The sequence below is a fragment of the Balaenoptera borealis genome (assembly GCF_965194805.1).
Source record: "Balaenoptera borealis genome assembly, chromosome: 3".
Lineage (NCBI taxonomy): Eukaryota > Metazoa > Chordata > Mammalia > Artiodactyla > Balaenopteridae > Balaenoptera > Balaenoptera borealis.
The window spans coordinates 5,013,188-5,033,153 of NC_138866.1; the positions used below are offsets into that span (position 1 = coordinate 5,013,188).

The following is a 19,966-nucleotide window of genomic DNA, read 5'->3' on the forward strand; positions in this document are numbered from 1 at the left end:
GAGCCATGGTCCTGAGTCCTGAAGGCTTCTCATGTCCACCGTCTACTCTTTAGGAAGACCAAGTCTTTTTTTTTTTTTTGACTGCGCCATGCAGCTTGCGGGATCTGAGTTCCCCGACCAGGGATTGAACCCGGGCCCTCAGCAGTGAAAATGCTGAGTCCTATCACTGGACCACCAGGAATTTCCCCAGGAAGACTGAGTCTTTGTACACAGTATTCTCTTATAGGACATTCCCTCCTCGCCCACTTCTGCATCTGGCAAACTCCTATTCATGACTCAAAGCCCAACTCAACAGTCTTCCCTTACACCTCTATTCTCTCAGGGCCCTGATTCCCCCAGCCCTTGTGGATGCTCCTACAGTTCTCTGTCCATATCTCAGACACAACATTCACCAAACTGTAATTCTGTAGCTTGCAGTGTGAGCTCTCCACTTCTGCTGTCACCTCCCCACTGCTCAGCTGGTCTGCTTGACTAGGACTTAATTATCTCTTTGTGTGTCCACCCCATAGGCTGTGAGACCATTCAGGGCAGGGACCCCAGGGCCCAGCACATGGTGGGGCTTCAAGAAGGCAGGCAAAGTGATTAAGAGAGGGGCTTTGGAGTCAGAGCACACTGGAGACTGAGTCTACCATTCCCTGAGTGACCTTGGGCAATTTCCTTACCCTCTCTGTGCCTATGTCTTCATCTATAAAAGGGGAAAAAATTCCAACCTCATAGAGTTATTGGGAGGAATAAACTGAAATGATGCATGTGTTTGTTGAAATAATGCTCAGACAATATGGACTATCAAGAGGCAACTCAGTGTTCCCTCCTCCAGGAAGGCTTCCCTGACTTTTTCAGGGTAAGTGTGGCCTTTCTCACTATGGCTCCACAGTCACCCTTGGGAAGCCTTCTGGCCATTCTGGTAAGTGTCTGTGTGTCTGTCTCCTGAATTGAACAAGGGGACTTTTGAGACTGAGCTTGCTACTGGCCAACTGCCTCTGGGCCCAGCACCCAGCATAGGGCCAACTCCTAACAGGCTCCGAGGAAATGTCTGCCCAGTACCCGAGCCTGCAGACCATGTTTTGCACAGACTTCTATCAGAAACCATGCTTTGATGATTTTAGGTACTTAAAGAGGCCACCTCAGTTACATGGGAAGTTCGTCATGTGGACTGGCTCCCATCAACCTGGGACCTGAGCTGCCATGTGTCACAAGTTGTCTCTACTCCTCCCAGTGACACAGGCATCAGATGGACGAGGGCAAAGCCCCAAGAAAGGGTCTAAAGGGGCCAGGAGGGACTACTGCCATCCTGGGCATCTAGAGGAGTTGTGGGTGCCAGATAGGGGCAGGTTCGGGGGGGACTTTGGGCGTAGGCATGGTTTCATGGTCTCTCTCTCCATCTGGAGTCCAAGCAGATGTGGATCCCTGAATGCTGTCATTGACTGAAACTTGTAAATAAGGTACCTTGGCCACCTCCCCTCATGGAAATCTGGAGGTGCTCAATCCAGACGCAGCCTTGGCTTGCAGAGAACACCATCCCCCATCTAGCACTCTCCTTCCCTCCCTCCCACGAGGGCCTGCCAGGGGAACTGTGATCCAGCCTCGGGTGCACTCTCCAAGCTTGCTGCAGACATGAGGTCACTCCCAGAGATGCCTGGGGTAAGATGCTAGTGGCCATTCTACCACTGCTTGCGCAAGGCCAGGCCGTGCTGGGAAGGTTCCCAAGGAGAGAGGGGAGCCTCCTGCCAGGGGAGGGGTAGCAGGACTGAACCTTCCCTTCTCCCTCCTCAGACCTGCACACCTTTGGGCCCTGCTGAGCCTGGCACATAGTAAATGCTCAATTTAAAAGAGTGGAGTGGATGCATGTATTCTGCTATATGACCAGGGTGGGAAGACCACCAGATCTGGTCCCCAGGAGTCCCCAGGCAGGCGAGCTAGGTGGACACTTGGCCAGACCATTCCGGCTCCCCTGAGAGGCACAGTGGGTGCTCAGCAGAGTACACCAAAGGACAGCTGCCCACCCCCTTGCATTCTGGAGCTCCCCAGGGTCTGTCTCCTTGTCTGCTCCCAGCCCCCCCTTATTTCTTACCCAGATGGCCCATTCACATGGCAGTGATTGTGGTCCAAGTGCCACCATGGCCACCACTGAGTTGTGTGACCACCAAGCAAGTCCCTGCCACTCTGGGCGTTCCCTGAATCAGCCTGTAGGCCCCACTCAGTCCCTGCTCAGGGCTGGGCAGCCAGTGGGGACCAAGGAGGCACTAGAGAAAGCCAGGCAGAATAGTCCACTGAGCCCTGAGTATGTGTCATTTAGTCTTCATGGCAACCCTGGGGGGGAAGCTAGGATCGCCCCTGTTGTAAACATGATGCAACTGAAGTGCAGTGATGACCTGCCCAGGGTTGCAAAGCCAGGAAGTGGCAGAGCCAGGCTCGAAACCTAGTATGTCTGAATCTAAGCCAGCCCTCTCGCTCTTCCCATCAGCACCTGCCCCTGCTGGCTGAAGGCTACGACTCTGTGCTGTGTGGGCAGGACCCCTCCACCCATGGGTCCTCTCACTGCCCAGGTGCTGGGCCAGGGCCAGCCTTAGGACTTCTCAGCCTTGACCCATTGCCGGCCAGGGGTTCTGGTCAGGCACTCCGGACTCAGGAAAGCGAACAGCTGAGGCACAATCTGGTGTGAGCAGAAGCAGGGCCTCAGCCCTCACAGGGGGCAGAGGGGTTTCACCAAAGGGATGTCACTGGGGTGGTCCTGGAGGATGAAAGCGCCTATGCCTATACCGGGTGGGAGCGCCATCCCAGGGAAAGGGCACAGCACAGACCAAGGTATGGTCTGGAATCACCTGGGACATCTCAGCACCGGGGGTCACCCAGGATCAAGCACCAGTGCACGTCAGGATCCCGGAGTAATGAGGGTCTGTCAGACAGCTCCTTCAGGTTGGGGGAAGGGCCCTCATTGGGAGCAGTGTCCCCCCAAACCCCTCGACAAACCCAAGTCCAGCGCTTTGACCATGCCCTCTGCAGGGGTCCGCGGCTCCCATCTCCCCGGGGGGCAGCGCAGGGGAGTCCCGAGCGGGACAAACGCTTCCCACCCTGGTACTCCGACAAGGGCAAGGCTCTCCAGGGCCGAGGCACTGGAGGTCTTTAGGCGGTGCCAGGGCAGAAGAGCCCCCCAAACTCTGAGGGAGTGATGACCTCATCAGGAGGGGAAACCGAGGCTCAGAGAAAGCCCAAGTCACAAAGCTAATGATGGCAAAGCCCAGAGCCATCCCAGGATGCCCGAATCCCTGCCCCGTGCCCAATTACTCCTGCCGGGGGCTGGTGGGGGGGGCCTCGGGTTCCAAAGCCCGCCGCCCACTCTTGATCTTCGCCCAGTGGGGTTGCCAGAGCCGACCTCCCATCTGGGAACTAGGCCCCTGGCGCGCGCCCCGCGCGCCCGCTCACCTGGCACAGCAGGTCAAGCGCGTAGCCGGCGCACTCGGCCCAAATCGCGGCGTCCACGCGCGCCGCCAGGGCCCCGAAGCGCCGGGCCAGCGCCGCGTCGTGCTCGGGAGCGCAGCAGCCGAATGCCGAGTACTGCGCGCAGAAGCGCAGCGGCTGCGGCGGCCGGAAGGGCGGCCTGAAGTCCAGGCACTGCGGGTGCGCCGCGGCCCCGAGCGCCCGCAGCGCCAGCAGCGCCAGCAGCGTCCGGACCCCGGTCCCGGCGCCGGCCCGCCGGCCCGCCATGCCGCCGCCCCGCTCCGCCCCGGCCCGGCCCGGCCCGCGGAGGAAGAGGCGGAGGGAGGGCACCCCCGGCCCAGTGCGGCCCACAAGTAGCCGCCGGCCGCGCCCTGAGCGCCCGCCCCTCGCCCCGCCAGCACCCTCCCGGGGCGCCCGCCCCGCAGGGCCTGGGGTTTGGGGACCTCCCCTGCTAGGAGGTCACCTCTGGTCGGGGATGTCCGGGCGGGACTGAAGGAAGAGGGGCGCGGTGCAAAACTCGGAACTCGGCGCAACCTCTGTTCCCGCCGTTCGGGCAGCCCTTTCCTCCTGGACCTGGAGTCTTTCCAATTACAATGGCAGTGACCCGGCCTCCTGGGGCCTGGGTGCCAACTGTGTTTCCCGTTGCCGTCTGGGACGCAGCTGGCCCCCACCCCCGGCGCTTTTTAGCGCAGGACGTGCAGGAGCCCCCGGCCAGAGGCCTGGACCCCTGGATTCCAGTCCTACCTCTGACTGGGCCAGGGGAGGAACACGATGGAGCCAGTGGTTGGGAATGCTCACAGAATCACTTAAAAATGGGAATGCAGCCGTGTAAAGGGCTGGTGGTGTTGCCCTGGGACTGACAAGAAGTGAAACCTAGGCCCAGCGTGGGGAGGGAGGATGGGGCAGACTCTAGAATCCAACCTTGGCCCCCACCCCAGGCTTCTTCCCTTTCTGCCCTCCTGGGTCAGCAGATTCCCTGACAGCCTGGGACTGCAGGCCATGCCCCACCCCCCGCCCACTGCTGTATACCTCCTGGGTGGGCATCCAGTCCGTCCTCCAGCTCCTGCCCCAGCTTCTGCCCTGTATCACGCACCTGGGTTATGGAACCAGCTTCCCCAGCAGCCCCAGGCCTCTCCTCCCTCCCCATCACCACCACTCCGCAGAACCAGAGAGATTTTTCTGAAAAGCAAATACCATGGGGTCCTTCCCATGCTGAACCAGGTCTGAGGCCTCTCGGAGGCCAGGGCAGTGGTTTGCACACTCTTTGGAGCAAGCCAGCCCCCTAAAAATGGACCTTCTGAGGCCCAGAGATTGTTACGGCACCCTACAAAACTCTAATTCAAGAAATTCTGGGATCACTCTTTGAGCAACCCTGGTGTATAACACACAGAGCAGGCCGGGACTCAGCCTCCTGCTGCTCAGACAGGACCCCCTATATGCACGCGCACGCACACGCCCCCCACCCCAGAATCTCATAGCACCAAACCGCCCCCCACCCCTGGGCACTTTCCCAGGTGGACCTTGGCACTTGCTCCTCCCAGGAATGCCTTTCTCCACCTTCTCTGTCTGGCAAACTCCTACTTAGCCTTCATGGCCCCAGCTCACAAACCCAGCCTGGGCAGGTCTCTTTGGGCTGCCCTGGGGAAGCCAATCTGTGTCTTTGTGCCACCCCTCATGGCAGGACTGGGGGTGGCTTCGATTCTGCAGGACTGTGAGCTCCCTGAGGTCCGTGGCTTAGGCCCGAACAGGTGCCATGTATGAGCCAGAGAGTACACAGAAGATCAGACATCTCTAAGTATTTAAAACAAGGGGAATTTAATGCAGAGAACTGATGACCAAGAAGCCATACAGGGGACAGTGAGGCAACCTTGAGACTAGCAACAGCAGTAAGATTCCACAAGTCCCTGGGGGCTTCCCTGGTGGCGCAGTGGTTGGGAATCTGCCTGCCAATGCGGGGGACACGGGTTCGAGCCCTGGTCTGGGAGGATCCCACATGCCGCGGAGCAACTAAGCCCGTGTGCCACAGCTGCTGAGCCTGCGCGTCTGGAGCCTGTGCTCCGCAACAAGAGAGGCCGCGATAGTGAGAGGCCCGCGCACCGCAATGAAGAGTGGCCCCCGCTTGTCACAACTGGAGAAAGCCCTCGCACAGAAACGAAGACCCAACACAGCCAAAAAATAAATAAATAAATAAGTGAAATTCTTAAAAAAAAAAAAAAAGATTCCACGAGTCCCTGAATGGAGGAACAGCAGGAAATGTTACTAAAGCCAAGGGGCGAGGGTCACCTGGTCAAAGCCGGACACCCAGTGGGTCTGTCTGGTGGAGCCGAAGGAGACAATCCCTTCAGAGATACTGCCTGAGACAGAGGGAGAGAAATTCCCTGGCTTCTCCCTTCCTCTGGTCTTCCAGCTCCCTTCACTGGCCTACCTAGCAGGCAGAGGCTGGAGCTGCAGCCTGGGAAACGCAGCCCTCAGGGGCCCTCCTGCACACGATCTGGGCAAGGGCAGAGCCAAGACAGGAGCTGAAAAGGGCTTCTGCAATGGCCCCTTCCTCCCAGCCTGGAGTCAGACAGGGTGATGATACCTGTCTCATTCTGTTCAGGCTGCTCTAACAAAATACCACAGACTGGGTGGCTTGCAAGCAACAGAAATTTATTTCTCACAGTTCTAGAGGCTGGAAGTTTAAGATCAGGGTGCCAGCACAGTTGGGTTCTGGTGATGGTTCCCTTCTGCATTGCAGATGGCTTTCTTATTGTATCCTCATATGGCAGAAAGAGTGATAGGAAGCAAGCTCGTGTCTTTTTACAAGGGCACTAATCCCACTCATGGGGGCTCCACCCTCATGACCTAATCACCTCCCAAAGGCCCCACTTCCTAATACCATTGTCTTGGGGGTTAGAATTTCGACATATGAATTTTGGAGGGACACAAACATTCAGACCATAATAATAACATCAACACAGGGCCCTGGAAAAGGTGTATTGGGATGCGAGAGAAGGGGGGGACACGGAGCCTGGGCCATAGCCATGAAATTTGGGGACAGCCTCATCAATGCCCAATGTCATTCCCACAGGAGATGGCCAGGCAGACACCCTCCCCACCAACATACACACCTGGCCTGGCCAGGTACCGAGGCAGAGTCTGAGACCAGAACATGGTGTCATGCTGAGCCCCCATCCTCATCCGGGTGGAAAACCTAGAGATTTGTTCATTAGTTCATTTAACAAATGTTTATTAAGCAGCTATGGGGCACGAGGCTCGAGGCCCCTGTGCCCACCTGGCTGTTTTCTGGTGTGCTGGGCTGTCTGACTTCAGAGACGACCTGCCGCCTGAGGTCACGGAGAGGGAGGCTGGAGGGCTCGGGCTCTGACTGGTGCCTCCACCACCGACTCACATTTGCCAGGGTCCCCAACACGCCTGTTGTGACAGGTCTCGGCAGCATGTGGGCACAGAGTCTTTGTGTTGAGACCCACTAGACAGACGAGGAAACACAGGCTGCATCACACAGCAAGCTGGTGCTTGAGAGTCTCTGGTTCCTCTCTGGTGTGTAGGAGCTTGGAATTTGTTACTCCTGTCTTGCCAATAAGAAAGAGGCTGAACAGACTGAAAATTGGTGACTTTTCCTAGATCCATTCGAGGACTGAGGTCTGAGGGTCAACCGCCACCCCCAAATCTGGAGAGACAAGTAAGTCCAGAGTCCCAGCGGTGATCTCCTCACCTGGGGCAGAAGTTGCTGGAACCAGAGCCTGTCGGCAAGCTTCCAAGGTCATGTTGACGAATTGCTGGGCGCTCAGTGCAGAAGAACGTGAGGCTGAGGAACTCCTGGGGTGGGGGTGGGATTTCACAGTCTAAAGGAGGGGCCATGGTTTGGGGATTTTACCTCTAGGAAGCCCTCAAGCCCCCCTCACAGCTCTTGCAGGGGGAGGGGAAAGTGGCCCTCGTGAAATACTCCAACAGTGGTCTCCATAACAAAGGCCTACTCTCCAGGATTAAAGGCTTTCCCAGAGCCTGTCCGCCACCCCGCCAAGGCAGTCCCCCAACTCCAGCCACGTCTAACCTGCCTGTCTTACTTACCTAAGTGGGGGACAAGCTAAGAAGCACAAGTGAATGTCATAGCCCCTGATGCCTGGGCTCTTGCCAGAGCTGGGGGCCATGGGCTAGAAGGCCCGGACGATTTCACCAAATGCCATCTGGAGCCAGGGACATTTGTAGGGGGGAGGGGGACACTACCTAAGCAGCAGGAACAAAGCTGGTTCTTTGAGCCGATGTTCCCTCAAGCCCCGTGTGATGGAAACAGTGGCGGAAGCCAGGCCTGTGGCTAAGGAAACCTCCGGATTTTCTTCCCCAAACATTGGCTTCGTGTGTGCTGTCAGCAGATGCTTCAGGGCCCAAAGGCTGCCTTCTTGCCCATCCAGGCCCCTCCTGGCAAAAGAGGGACACCCAATCCTGCTGTCGACTCCCCTTGTGACCCTAGGCAGGACCCTGCCCCAAACTCAGCCCCAATTTCCCTACCTCTTGAGTGGGGGTAGGGAGGAGGTGAGACCAGGCCACTGCTGGCCACTCTGGGTCCAAGCCCATTGGTCCTGAGGATTGCCTGAGGGTCCAGGAGCATTGCCCACATTTCCAGGAGCCCAGAGGGCACTGTCGGCTGCCAGAACCACGACACACAGGCCAGAGGAACACCCAAAACCTATTCTGGCCAGACTGGGTCAGTGTGGGCAGCCGGCCATGCATCAGCTCCTGCCGACCAGACGCTTGCTAATTACACAGCCATTAGTTTCTTCCCCAGAGTGATGGGAAACGTCATGGGCCAACCTGTCTGCCCAGTGGGGCCACTTGCCCTCCCTGTCTCGATGGGCAGCCCAGGTATTGGCTAATCCTTTCTCCCCAGGGCCCAGGCCACCCAGCTGCAGCAGGAGACTATGCTAGGCGTCATCTCATGAGCACTGTGGGGGGAGGGAGAGGTGAGCTGGTCATTGCTCAGCCATCCGGGGCAGCTGGACTGCCTGTGTGATGTGGATCACGGCCGGGCAAAGGGCCTAGGGCCAGAAGAGGCTTTTGTAAACATTTCACACCTACAGGAAATGATACAGCACAGAAGAAAGAACACCCAAGGACACACCACCAGACTTTACCCATGTTAATATTTGACCACAACTGCTGTAGGTGTCTTATGTCTTTTCTCAAAACACGAGGAACGCTGAACCACAGTGTGAGAGGCAATGTGGGTTAGTAATCCAGAGCGTGGCCTCTGCCACTTACTAACTGCGTGACTTTGGACAGGCCGCTTAACCCCTCTGTGCCTCAGTCTACTCATCTGTTAAATGGGCTGGTAGGTGAGCCTGTTAGAAGAGTACCTGGCACGTAGTATGTACTCAACACAGACCTAGTCGGCTCCCGCCCCCTGTGCCTCACATCAGCCTCATGGCCTTTTCCTCTGCTCCTGAGGGAAGGTTCTCCTGAAGGTGGGTGCATACAGGCACCACAAAGAATATAGAACATCGTCTAACATCTTCTTAAGCTTGGTACAACTGAGCTCGTGCTGTGTACTTTTCCTCCTGTGACTTGCTTCTTTCCCCTCACCCCGGCGTTGGAGATATATCCGCGGGAATCAGGGTGCTTGCTCATCGAGCTGCCGCCTAGGACCACAGCGGACTGTCAGGGCTCCCTTCTGCCTATCTCACAGGTCACCAAAAGGCAGCTCAGGCCGTCCCCGAAGACCTGCTCGCCTGCCAGTCCGCTGGTCTCTTTTCAAAAGATCTATTTTTAATTTTAAACTTGGAAGAAGAAAAAACCAGAAGACAGAAATAGCATTTATTGAAGACCTGCAGGGGTGGGTGATGGGGCTTTGTCCGTGCCACCTCGTGCAGGCCTCACACCAGCACGACTGCACACATGAGCTGTGTGCCACCAGGTCTCAGGTGCCAGCGGGGGCCACACGGACCCGCATGCCGCCTCCACCCCACCCCTGCGCCTGCAGGATCCCCGGGTCTCCCCAGTTGCTCCGAGTCTCTGGGGGTGTGGCATGAACTCAGGGGCAAGTTTGTTGATGTCTTGCAGCCCTCGGAGACCTCCCTCCCCTCCTGCCTGCACCAGCCCGTGTTGCCACTGAGGTCCCTGTCACATGCAGATGGAGACACTGAGGCACGGGGTGCTGATGACAAGGAATCACGATGGGGTCAGGAAACGGCGGGGCCGGGATTTGAACCCAGGGCTCAGTGTCAGGATGCTTCCCGGAGGCCCGGAGGGTGAAGGCAGCGGACTCTGTCACCTCAGCCTGCTTCCTCCCTCTGACTGGCTACCAGCTATGTGGCCTCATCGCTCCAGCCCTGTCTTGTTATCCTGCTGATAAATCAGGCGGAGAGGCAGCAACTGCTTGCTTATCACCCCTGTGGCTTTGGTGAAGCCGCCAGTTTAATGAACTGGCCCCAGCCACACTCCAGCCCTCTCCTAGGAAAGGGTGCTCTTGGCTGATTCTCAGGGCCCTGGCCCCCTCGGGCAGCACCTCCAGCCTGTGGCCTGGGTGCAGAGAGGCCGGCGGCTGGGGCGGGATATTAACTCCAGGCTGAACTCGGAGCCCCGACGCAGAGGTGGCCCCAGGAGCCGGTGCCAGAAAGGGGATGTGGAGAGGGTGGCCGTGCCGACAGGATCGGGCTCAGCCCTTGGATAGTGGGCTCCCTGCATCAAGGAATAAATAACCCTTTCTTTAATCGGAGGGGCCCAAGGACCAACCTGAAGGCCGAGGGGTGGGAGGCCGAGAGGAAAGTCACCTGGACACCATACAGTCCTGGGCTCAAATCTGCATTCTGTTTCTAAGTTGACCTTGGAGAAATCCCTCCCTGAGCCTCAATTTTCTCATTTGCACCACAGGAAGATGGCCCAGCTGTTCTGGGGGATTCAGATTTTAAATGTTCTCTTCTGACATTTCCCATGCTCTGTTCTGTAGAGTAAGGGTCCTGGGCGCTCTTATCAGGGGCTGGGCTGTGTAGGGTGCCACGGTCAGGTGAGTTTGGGAAACACCACATTCCAAGCCTCTCCTAGAGATTCAGGATGCACCTCTGCATGCTAAAGGCTCTGAGAAGTCCTGCAGCCAAAGCCTGGTTTATTCATTTGCTCAAATAAGACTTCAGGGCTTCCCTGGTGGCGCAGTGGTTGAGAATCTGCCTGCCAAAGCAGGGGACACGGGTTCAAGCCCTGGTCTGGGAAGATCCCACATGCCACGGAGCAACTAGGCCCGTGCGCCACAACTACTGAGCCTGCGCGTCTGGAGCCTGTGCTCCACAACAAGAGAGGCCGCGATAGTGAGAGGCCCGCGCACCGCGATGAAGAGTGGCCCCCGCTCACCACAACTAGAGAAAGCCCTCGCACAGAAACGAAGACCCAACACAGCCAAAAATAAATATAAAAATAAATAAATTAAAAAAAAAAAAAAGACTTCATAGGGATTTCCCCAGTGGTCCAGTGGTTAGGACACTACGCTTCCACTGCAGGGGGCATAGGTTCTATCCCTGGGTGGGGAACTAAGATTCCACATGCCGTGCAACTCAGCCCACACAAAAAAAGAAGAAAAAAAAAGTAAGGTTTTTTTTTTGGCCACACTCTGCAGCACGTGGGATCTTAGTTCCCCGAGCAGGGATCGAACCCATGCCCCCTGCACTGGGATTGCCAGTCTTAACCACTGGACTGCCAGGGAGGCTAAAACCAGGACCCAGAAGTAAGGCTTCTTATTTTTCCCAGCACACATGTTAACACTCTTCTAGTCTGTTGCCTTGATACATCTCTAAGTCAGAACCCTCACATCTCCACTTCCTCATCTGTAAAAACAAATCGCATTCTCGCCCTAGCCGGAGTGGAGAAGACTTAGATGGGAAATGCAATGGAAGGGCCCCCAGAGGGGGGCTGACAGATGCTGCCCCTGCCCCCCAGCATCTCTAGCGCACGGGCACCTCCTCTCCCAGTCCTAGATAGAGGCTCACCCACGCTCCTGCTCAGACGCCCTGGGGAAGATGTTCCCACATGCTGAGCGCACTTCCCCTAGGGGTCTGGGGCTGGGAGATTTTTCTGGAGCAGACTGTGAGAGCTTCTGCCTCCTGGTAAGCCTCCTTTCCTCACCCCGAGGTTCCATGAGGAATAAATGCCAGCTTTGCTCCTGTCCTGCCAGGCTCCCAGCAGTGGGAGCTGCAGCCTTGCTCTAGGACAGACCTTAACTCCTCTGGCCCACTGTGGGCTGTTCAATCCTGTCCTGGAAGTGCAAGGAAGGAAGGAACGGCAACCAAAAGACATCAGAGCACTTGTTTCAAAATCAAAGGTCTGGGGAAAATCCTAGCATGCGGATGTCAGCTGGAAACCGGGCTGTCGTTTTATAGACAGGAAGGCTGAGGCTACCTGCTCTCCTCTGCCTTCCCTCTGCTTCCTGGAAGGACAGTGGCCCCTAGAAAGAGTCCGTGAAGACAGCCTCCCTCACCTGATGACCCTGGACTTGGTAAGTGGGACAGTTAAAGCTGTCTTAGAACTTTTGCCAGGTGTCTCTTCTAAATCTGCCCCTCCTCTGCCCAGAACCCATCCACAGCGCCCGTATGGCACCCCCAGAACAGTCTGCACCCTAATGCTGGCCTCAGGGAGCCCCTGGCTGGACCCAGATCTGACTCATCCCTCCCAATCCTGCAGGTCTCAAGCCACAGGGGCCCACACTCCATTGGTTGTGACATGGCTCTGGGGTCCCCCGGGGTGGGATGCGTTGCAAATAGTTCTGCTTAGTTACTTTGGGGGGTCTGCCTGACAGCATAGATTCTCCCTGAGGTGTCCCCACAATGCCTGGCAGCTGATGCTCCCCTGAGGCTTCAGCTGAAGCAACAGAGGGCTTGATAGGTGCAGGTGTGCTGGGCTTGGGGCACCCACCCTCCCCCTCCAGGGTCGTGGGCTGCAGCATCTTATAGGGCTTCCCTGGAGCGGCTGCCTCCCCCAGTGTGCTCCTAGCCCCTCATGTGTGGCCCTCCTGCCCCTAGAAGGCTCCTCATCCATCCGGTCAGGCCCACCCATCACTTGGCTGGACACGGCCAGACTTGCCCAGGTGGGTCCAAGTCCCAGCCATGGATAGAGCTGAGACCCCAGATGGAAACCTCTCTCCACCCCTCTCCCCCTCATCAGTAGGTACATTCAAATATGTGTATATGTATATATATTCATATATATATATATATATATTCATAGTGTGGATTTGGAATAATGTAAATCCCGTGGCTCCATCCTATCCACTCACTGGCAGCAGCCTGGGTGGGGCAGACCCATCTCCTCCATCACCACCTCTGGCTCCTCTCACCCCACAGTGTGCATCAACCATCATCTTACTTGATACAGCACCCTTCTAGGGCGAGCATTATTATTAACCCATTTTACAGATGAGGAAACTGAGGCTCCGGGATGTTGATACTGAAGACCGATCAGAGGCACCGGCTCAGAACGTGGCAATGCAAGGGCATTTCTGTAGACACTGGACAGGAGGAAGTGGGGCAAGAGGATGCAACAAGAGGAATTTATGGGTACCGTGCGTGGATGGGGGAGCTGGGCAGCAGGGCCTTCTCCCCGTTGTTACAAACAGCTGCCTGCCCTGTGTGTGGTGGGCGAGTCCTGTGTTGGCTGGGGGCTTGTACCCAATGGCCTCAGAACCCCACCTGTTGCTGGGATTCCAGAAACTGGACTCTGAGTTTGTTGGAGGCTAAAACCAGGACCCATGGCTCCAGGGGGTACTCAGCCAGTACTAAACATCCTACTGATACCCAAAAAGTCATCCCAGGAGAGGGAGTTTAAACCAGGGAGTTATGTTTCTGTCCATAGAGAGAGGGTCTTTCCAGACTGGGAGTTGACCCATTAAGGAGTAAGCTTCCCATTGCTGGAGGCATGCAAGTCAGTGCTACTATAACAGGGGGAAAATCTGGTCACTTCCAAGTTCCTTTCTGTCCCTGAATCTGTGAGTCTATGAATGTTTAGATCTTTCATGTACTTTATATATTTATTTGTTTATTTATTTATTTTTTGGCTGGGTTGGGTTTTCGTTGCTGTGCACAGGCTTTCTCTAGTTGCGGTGAGCGGTGGCTACTCTTCGTTGTGGTGCGAGGGCTTCCTATTGTGGTGACTTCTCTTGTTGCAGAGCACGGGCTCTAGGTGCGCAGGCTTCAGTAGTTGTGGCACGCGGGCTTCAGTAGTTGTGGCTCGCGGGCTCTAGAGCACAGGCTCAGTAGTTGTGGCGCATGGGCTTAGTTGCTCCGTGGCATGTGGGATCTTCCCGGACCAGGGCTCAAACCCATGTCCCCCTGCATTGGCAGGCGGATTCTTAACCACTGCGCCACCAGGGAAGCCCCTTTTCATGTACTTTAAGTATAGGCAATATTTCTATAGAGTTCAAAAACCAGAAAGCACAAAACTAAACCGGTGAAAAGGGCTCCTTCCCACCTACGCCCAAGCCTCAGGTCCCCTTCTGGAAGCCATGGGCGATACCAGGTTCTGTGCCATCCTCCGGAGTCTGTGTGTGCCAGCACACTCGCTCTTAATTTTTCAAATAAATACATATTCATGTTATTTTTATTTGTGTTCTGTCTCTTGCTTGTTTCTCTGACAATGGATTTTTGGCGGCAGCCTAATGATTCAGGACAGTCCCCTCTAGGTGTCCACATGTATAAAGTCGGGGAAACCCCCACCTCATGGGGCTGTTGGGAGATGACCTTTCCCTGGTGACACCCAGCAAAGCACCTGGCACGCGTTCAGCTTCCTGAGAAAGGTCCTATGTCAGGGGGTGTCCGGGAGTGAGCCAGCCCTGGCCTGCGTGGCTGCAGGAATTCCTCAGGCCACCAGGGGGCCCCATGGAGCGGCCCGGTCCTGCTGGTGGCCACACCATGTCCCGAGGTGACCAACACAACACCGGAGGCTCCTTGGCAGGAGGGAGGCACCTGGGCTGGGACTCAGCATCTTGAATTTCCAAGAGCACTGCCTCTCCCTCCATCCTGCCACTGTCCTCCTTGTCCAGGAACGCAAGGGCAAGAAGCAGAGGTCACCTGTGACCCCACTTACCTCTCCTGAAAAGAGCAACAGTTTTTAAGCCATCTTTTTGGGTTTTTTCATTCAAAGACAGAGAGGAAGAGGTTGTCCCATGGACAGCCACAGCCCACCTGCCCCGTCCCGTCCTAACCCCTTAGCACCTGGGCCCTTGGCTGCTCCTGGACGCTGGGACCGCAGTCTGCCTTAGCAACACTCCCTGGGGACCTTGGCCCCTGTGGGAACTCATCACCTTCAAGCTGTCCATTTGCTGAAGGAAACTTGCAAATCCACCCTCTCCTCCTCTTTGCTCGTGCTGGTGCCTCCCCTCTGGGCGCCCCAGGGTTTCTCAACCCTGTGTCTGTGAGCTAGCCTCTGGGCAGCCTGCAGACCAGGCACCCGTCCTGCTGGGAGCCTGCAGGCCAGCTCTGGGCTGACATGGGCGCTGGCGCTGGGTTCCCCATTCGGAGGCCGCAGACTTGGTCTCTAAGCCCAGAGCTGGGGCAGCTGGGCGGGCTGTGTCCCAGAGACTGGAAATGGGTCTTCAGCAGTTTCTACCCCTTTCTCTTGGTCCCAGATGCAGGACGGACCAGAACAAGATGGAACTGGAATCCTGGCTGGAGCCGGGAAGCAGGGAACCTGTTAGGCAGGATCCACCGGGGCCTCTCAGCTCCATGGGAACCAGGGGGCCTGAGGGGCTCAAACACACGGGCCCGGACCCCCAGGGGCAGCAAGCCCTCTGGCTTCATCAGCCCAGAGCTGATTCCCCCTGGGGCCACAGGGCTGTCCCAGCCACACATGGAGACCACCACGCCACAGGGTCTATCACCATCAAGTCCCGTCTCGGTGAGCCCACCTCTTCTCCAGCATCAGGGCAGACAGCCCCTTCTTCAGCTGAGCCCACCTGGAGGGATAATGGTGCAAACGTTTATTGGACACCAGCACGGGCCAAGCACACTTCCAGCCCGTGGTCCTCACAGTGACCTTGAGCCTTGCCCTGTTGTGCAGATGGGGAAACAGAGCAGTAGCTGAAGTCACTTGTCCAGGGTCACACAGGGAACAAGCGGAAGCGCCAGGATTTGAGCCCAGGGACCATGTGCTTACCCAGCAGGACGCACTGCCTTTTGGAGCAGGGATACTTAGCTTGCCCGGGGGGTAGGTCTGGGGGGGACTCTGCTTTATCAAAACAGTGAGTGCCTCTGGTTGAATTTTCAGTGTTCCCATCCATGAATCTCTGCTGTATCCATCATCAAATGCTTCCAGGAGCAGATGGGCACTGAGTGGCTGCCTGAGTCCAGGATCTGCCAGAGGATGGGAGAGACCCTGTTTTGTTGACCCAGCCTGCAGACTCAGGCCGCATGATGGGGCCTCACATCTTCAGTGTAGTCCTGGGGCCAGATGGGACAGGACTCTGCCGAGCCCTGGACACCAAGCAGGCACCTGGTCCCAATGATGCAGCCACCCAGACCTGCCTGCCGAGGGCACTGCCCTCAATAATAATAATTACAACTATTATGAGTGTTCTATTGTGATGATGGTAATAACGTTGAAAGCAGTTTTGGCGCGGTGGCCAGGAGACCAGACTCTGTGTCAGGCAGACTGGCACACCTTGGCCGCAAGACTTTCTGCCAGTGACGTGACCTCCCTGGCTTCAGTTTCCTCCTCTGCAAAGTGGGATGAGGTTGTAGAGAGGCGTCAGTTCCCACGGGCTGCCCGGGGGTGGGGCTGCCCAGGGCAGAGTCCCGGCCAGCCTGGTGGGGACCGAGTTGCAGCCACAGGAAAGGAGGCCCCGAGATGCTGCCACGTGGTGGAGCCTGAGCCCACCAGCAGCCCAGGGAACCTACAATTCCAAGTTCCGTGGGCTGCAGCACCTGCCTGTCAGCAGACGCCCTCGACTGGTGGCTTCTGTACTTCACCCTCGAGGCAGTTTTCACTAGGTCAGGGACTAGTTTTTTCTCCAGACTCCTCTCTGTTAAGCAAATTTGAAATGGATGGGCTGCCCATTTTATTTATTTATTTTTATTTTTATTTTTTTGGCTGTGCCGCGAGGCGTGGGGGATCTTACTTCCCCGACCAGGCATTGAACCTGTGCCCCCTGCAGTGGAAGCGTGGAGTCTTAACCACTGGACAGCCAGGGAAGTCCCTGGGCTGCCCATTTTAGAGATACAGTGACTGAGGCACACGGGAGGCCGAGGGCTTGCTTCGGATCTTAGAGAGGGGCCCAAGGCCAGTAGTTCAAGCAGGGATTCCGAACTTGTCCTCCTCTGTGTAGTGAACTAGGCTCCTGGGGGAAAGAAAAAGGGACACAGATCACAGTTGCATGAACACGGGGGCGAAAAGGGAGTCGGGTGGCTTACAGAGGCCACCAGTGCCGTGAAAAAACTCACACTTACAGGCCAGCTGTTCCAGCTGCCACCAGCCTTCTCTCCTCAGATCCCAGGATGGGGACACGGGGGAGGAGAAGCCAGGTCCCACTTCTGCCACTACCAGGGTCAGAGAAGGGCCAGGGTGTCCCCATGTTGGGAGCTGGGGCTATAAATGCCTCATCCTGTGTAAGTTGATAAGGAGACCAGACTTGTCCTTTACTGAGCCCTTTTGCCCAGACACTGTGTCACCGGCTTTGCATGTCTCTGGTCGCCACCACAGCCCCTTGGCGTAGGCACTGTTGCTACCCTATCCACAGGTGAGGTGAAATCCAAGAGGTGAAGCGACTGTTTAGGCCACACAGCTGGTGGAGGGCAGGGCTGCCCTGGAACCCGGGTCGGGGAGCCCCCAGGACCCTTGCACTGTCTCATCTTACGCTCCAGGGAGCCCCCCTGCCAAGAAGAAAGAGGAACAGCTGGGTGTTGAGAACAGAGGGAGGTGGAGAGTTAGCTCTGGGCTCGAATTCCGGCTCTGCTAAGCCCTTGTCCTTCCGAGATCCCATCCCCTTGCGTGCAGGCATGGGTAACTCCCCCGCCTCGCCAGGCTGCCTCGTAGACTTGAAGGCAGTGCAGGGGTGCCCAGCTCGCGTAGTGGATGCTTGTTAACAGTAAGTTTCCATCTTCCTTTCCCTTGATAATAAAGCACTTAGTAGGTGCTCAATAAAAGTTAGTTTCCAACCTCCTCTCCCTCGGTAACAAAGCAAAGTGTTCCCTCCCCCAGACAAAATATTTACATTTTAGTAGAAGCCCTTGTCTTAAGAAGGAACGTGAGGGATGGTGGAATTCGAGGCGGCGGCATGCTGTGTCAGGCCAGGAGGCGGCTAGGAAAGGCTCTTCGTGAGTGGCCCCAGGGAGGCTGGTGCTGCCAGGGTCCTGCCCTCCTCCCCTGCCAGGCGGGGTTATCATCATCTCAAAAGCACCACTTCTAAAAATCCCCCAAATTCTCCTGAGCTGAGCTCATTTCACAATCTTGAGATAATAGAGAAGGATTTCCCTGGGCTCATACATACCTTTGGGAATCATGGTTCTCAGAGCCAGCCTCAAAGGGAAACAGACATTCAAAGAAATACAGAATAAGGCTGCTGCAACACCATTCATCCCTATTAAATCACACACACACACACACACACACACACACACACACACACACACACACACAGCCGTACATCATTAAAATGACAAAAGCCAGTGCTGGCAGCTCTGTAGGAAACAGCACACCCAGGAAGGCTAGAATGTTCTTCCCCAACTCTGCTGCCTACAGAAATGGGGAGCCCCCTTTCAGGCCCAGCACATGCATCTCCTCTACCGTGAAGCCTTCCTAGCTTCTCAGTGGAATCACTGCTCCTCCCAGCAGTTCCCATAGCACATTAGTCTCATTTAAGGCGTGACTCTCTGTCCCCTTCTCTAGCCCCAGCCAGACTGTGAACTTGATGACAGGGACGTGGCACCTGGCTCATTCAGCCGGTGAACACAGAGAGCCCGCCCCACGCTGAGCATTTTGCCCACATGATCTGTGACCCTCACTAGCCCTTGACCTGGAGAGCATCCTCATTGGACAAACGAGGAAACTGAGGCTCAGAGAGGTTCAACCATTTGCCTAAGCCCAGCTGGCCCCGAGCCTGGGCTCTTTCAACAGTACAGAGCTTCCTCTTCAGGGGCTGGGTCCTGCCTGGGCTTTGGGAACCCCGGGAACCCCAGGGTATAAGAGGGGGGCTGGGCAGACAGGGCCAGCACTGTGCATGGGGGCCATGACCAGGGAAGCCAGGGGCCTGTGGGAGCCTGATGGGTTGGGAGGGGGTTGTGGAGACGGACTTTACAAACCTGTGTCCTGGCGTGGGAGTCAGCCAGGTGAGGAAGAGGGACAGGGCATCAAAGGGAACACTGTGGCCCAAGGCACGGAGGTGTGACAGATAAGAGTGTGTCTAGGGGACAAGCTCTTTATGCTGTCCTTTTGGTGGAATGGAAAATGTAGGCTGGAGAGCAGAGCAGTTAGGGGGGAAGTCATAACTCCCTGGACAGAGTGACCCAGGGACAAAGTTCACCTTGTAAATCAGTGCAATCTAATATAAGAGGGTCTCTAAAGATGGGCCATAGGTCTCTGCCTTCAGCTCTGTTCACTTCCATCCAGCATCTGCATGGAGCCACGTGAGGCTTGCTTATCAGATGTGCAAATGACAACGCCCCATGAGAACACAGCATTTCCAGGAACCTCAGCAGGTGAAACAGGGGACTGAAACGAACAGAATGGCATTGAACGAGGAGAGCCAGAATAACCTGCCTTGAAGCACAAAAGGTTGAATGCACAGACTGACAAGGTATTGGTGAGGCTTCTTTCCCCCCAGATTGTCTTTAAAATGGGCACCTCCTGTGGCTAAGATGGGGAGACCTGTTTCCTGGGCCTGCCCACAGAAGGTTCTTTATAAACTTTCTGTGGTCTGTGGGCCCTGGAAGGATGTCCTGTACCATCAGGTGTCCTGGCCCTGGGAGAGTCCTTCAGAGGAGGCAGCCAGAGGTCTGGCTCCAGGAAAGGCATCCCCAGCGATGTCTGTAAGGCTCCCCTACCCCCTCACAACAGCTGGGGTTGGCCTAACCCACATAAGCCCCCAGTGCCACCCAGGAACAGCCATCCCCGCTGCCCTGAGACCAAAGAGGGCCACGGCCGGGTGAATGGAAGCTCTGGGGCAAGGCGACAGGAGTAACTCCCTTCCTGTGGGAGTGGATGGACGGTGGCTACCTGTGCCTGTGATGAAATACGGACAATGGCTGGGAAAACTGGTCAAGGGGAGACTCAGGAAGCAAGGTAGCCTGGCGCACAGCAGGTGCTCAGTAAACAGTGATGAGTCGTGAATGAGTCAGCCATCTTCAGATCACCAGGCAAGCCAATTTAGTCCCTGTGCCTCAGTTTGTGCAGCTGTAAAGTGGGTATAACATCCAGAGCAGAGTAAGTATTGGGCAAGCAGTGGCATAGGCTGGGCACTCAGCCCAGGAAGACCCTTCTGCCCAGCCAGTACAACCTCTAAGCCTCTGAGAGATGGTCATGCTGCCTTAGCTTGTCCACCTCCAGGGACAGAGAGCTCACT

General features: G+C 56.3%; 1 protein-coding gene across 3 annotated transcripts in view; it reads right to left on the reverse strand.

Moving 5' to 3' along the window:
* HHIPL1 (HHIP like 1) overlaps nt 1-3,795 on the reverse strand; it is a 29,168-nt gene extending 25,373 nt beyond the window's left edge. Inside the window, exon 1 of one of the 3 annotated variants that reach the window (XR_014243360.1) lies at nt 3,424-3,795. Coding sequence is in view for 1 of the 3 variants with exons in the window: in XM_082387719.1 (XP_082243845.1) it covers nt 3,424-3,705 (282 nt within the window). In the remaining 2 variants the exon portion in view is untranslated. The remainder of the gene's footprint in view (nt 1-3,423) is intronic. The other 2 variants (XR_014243361.1, XM_082387719.1) reach the window with 2 other exon arrangements.
* Nucleotides 3,796-19,966: the final 16,171 nt, after the last annotated feature.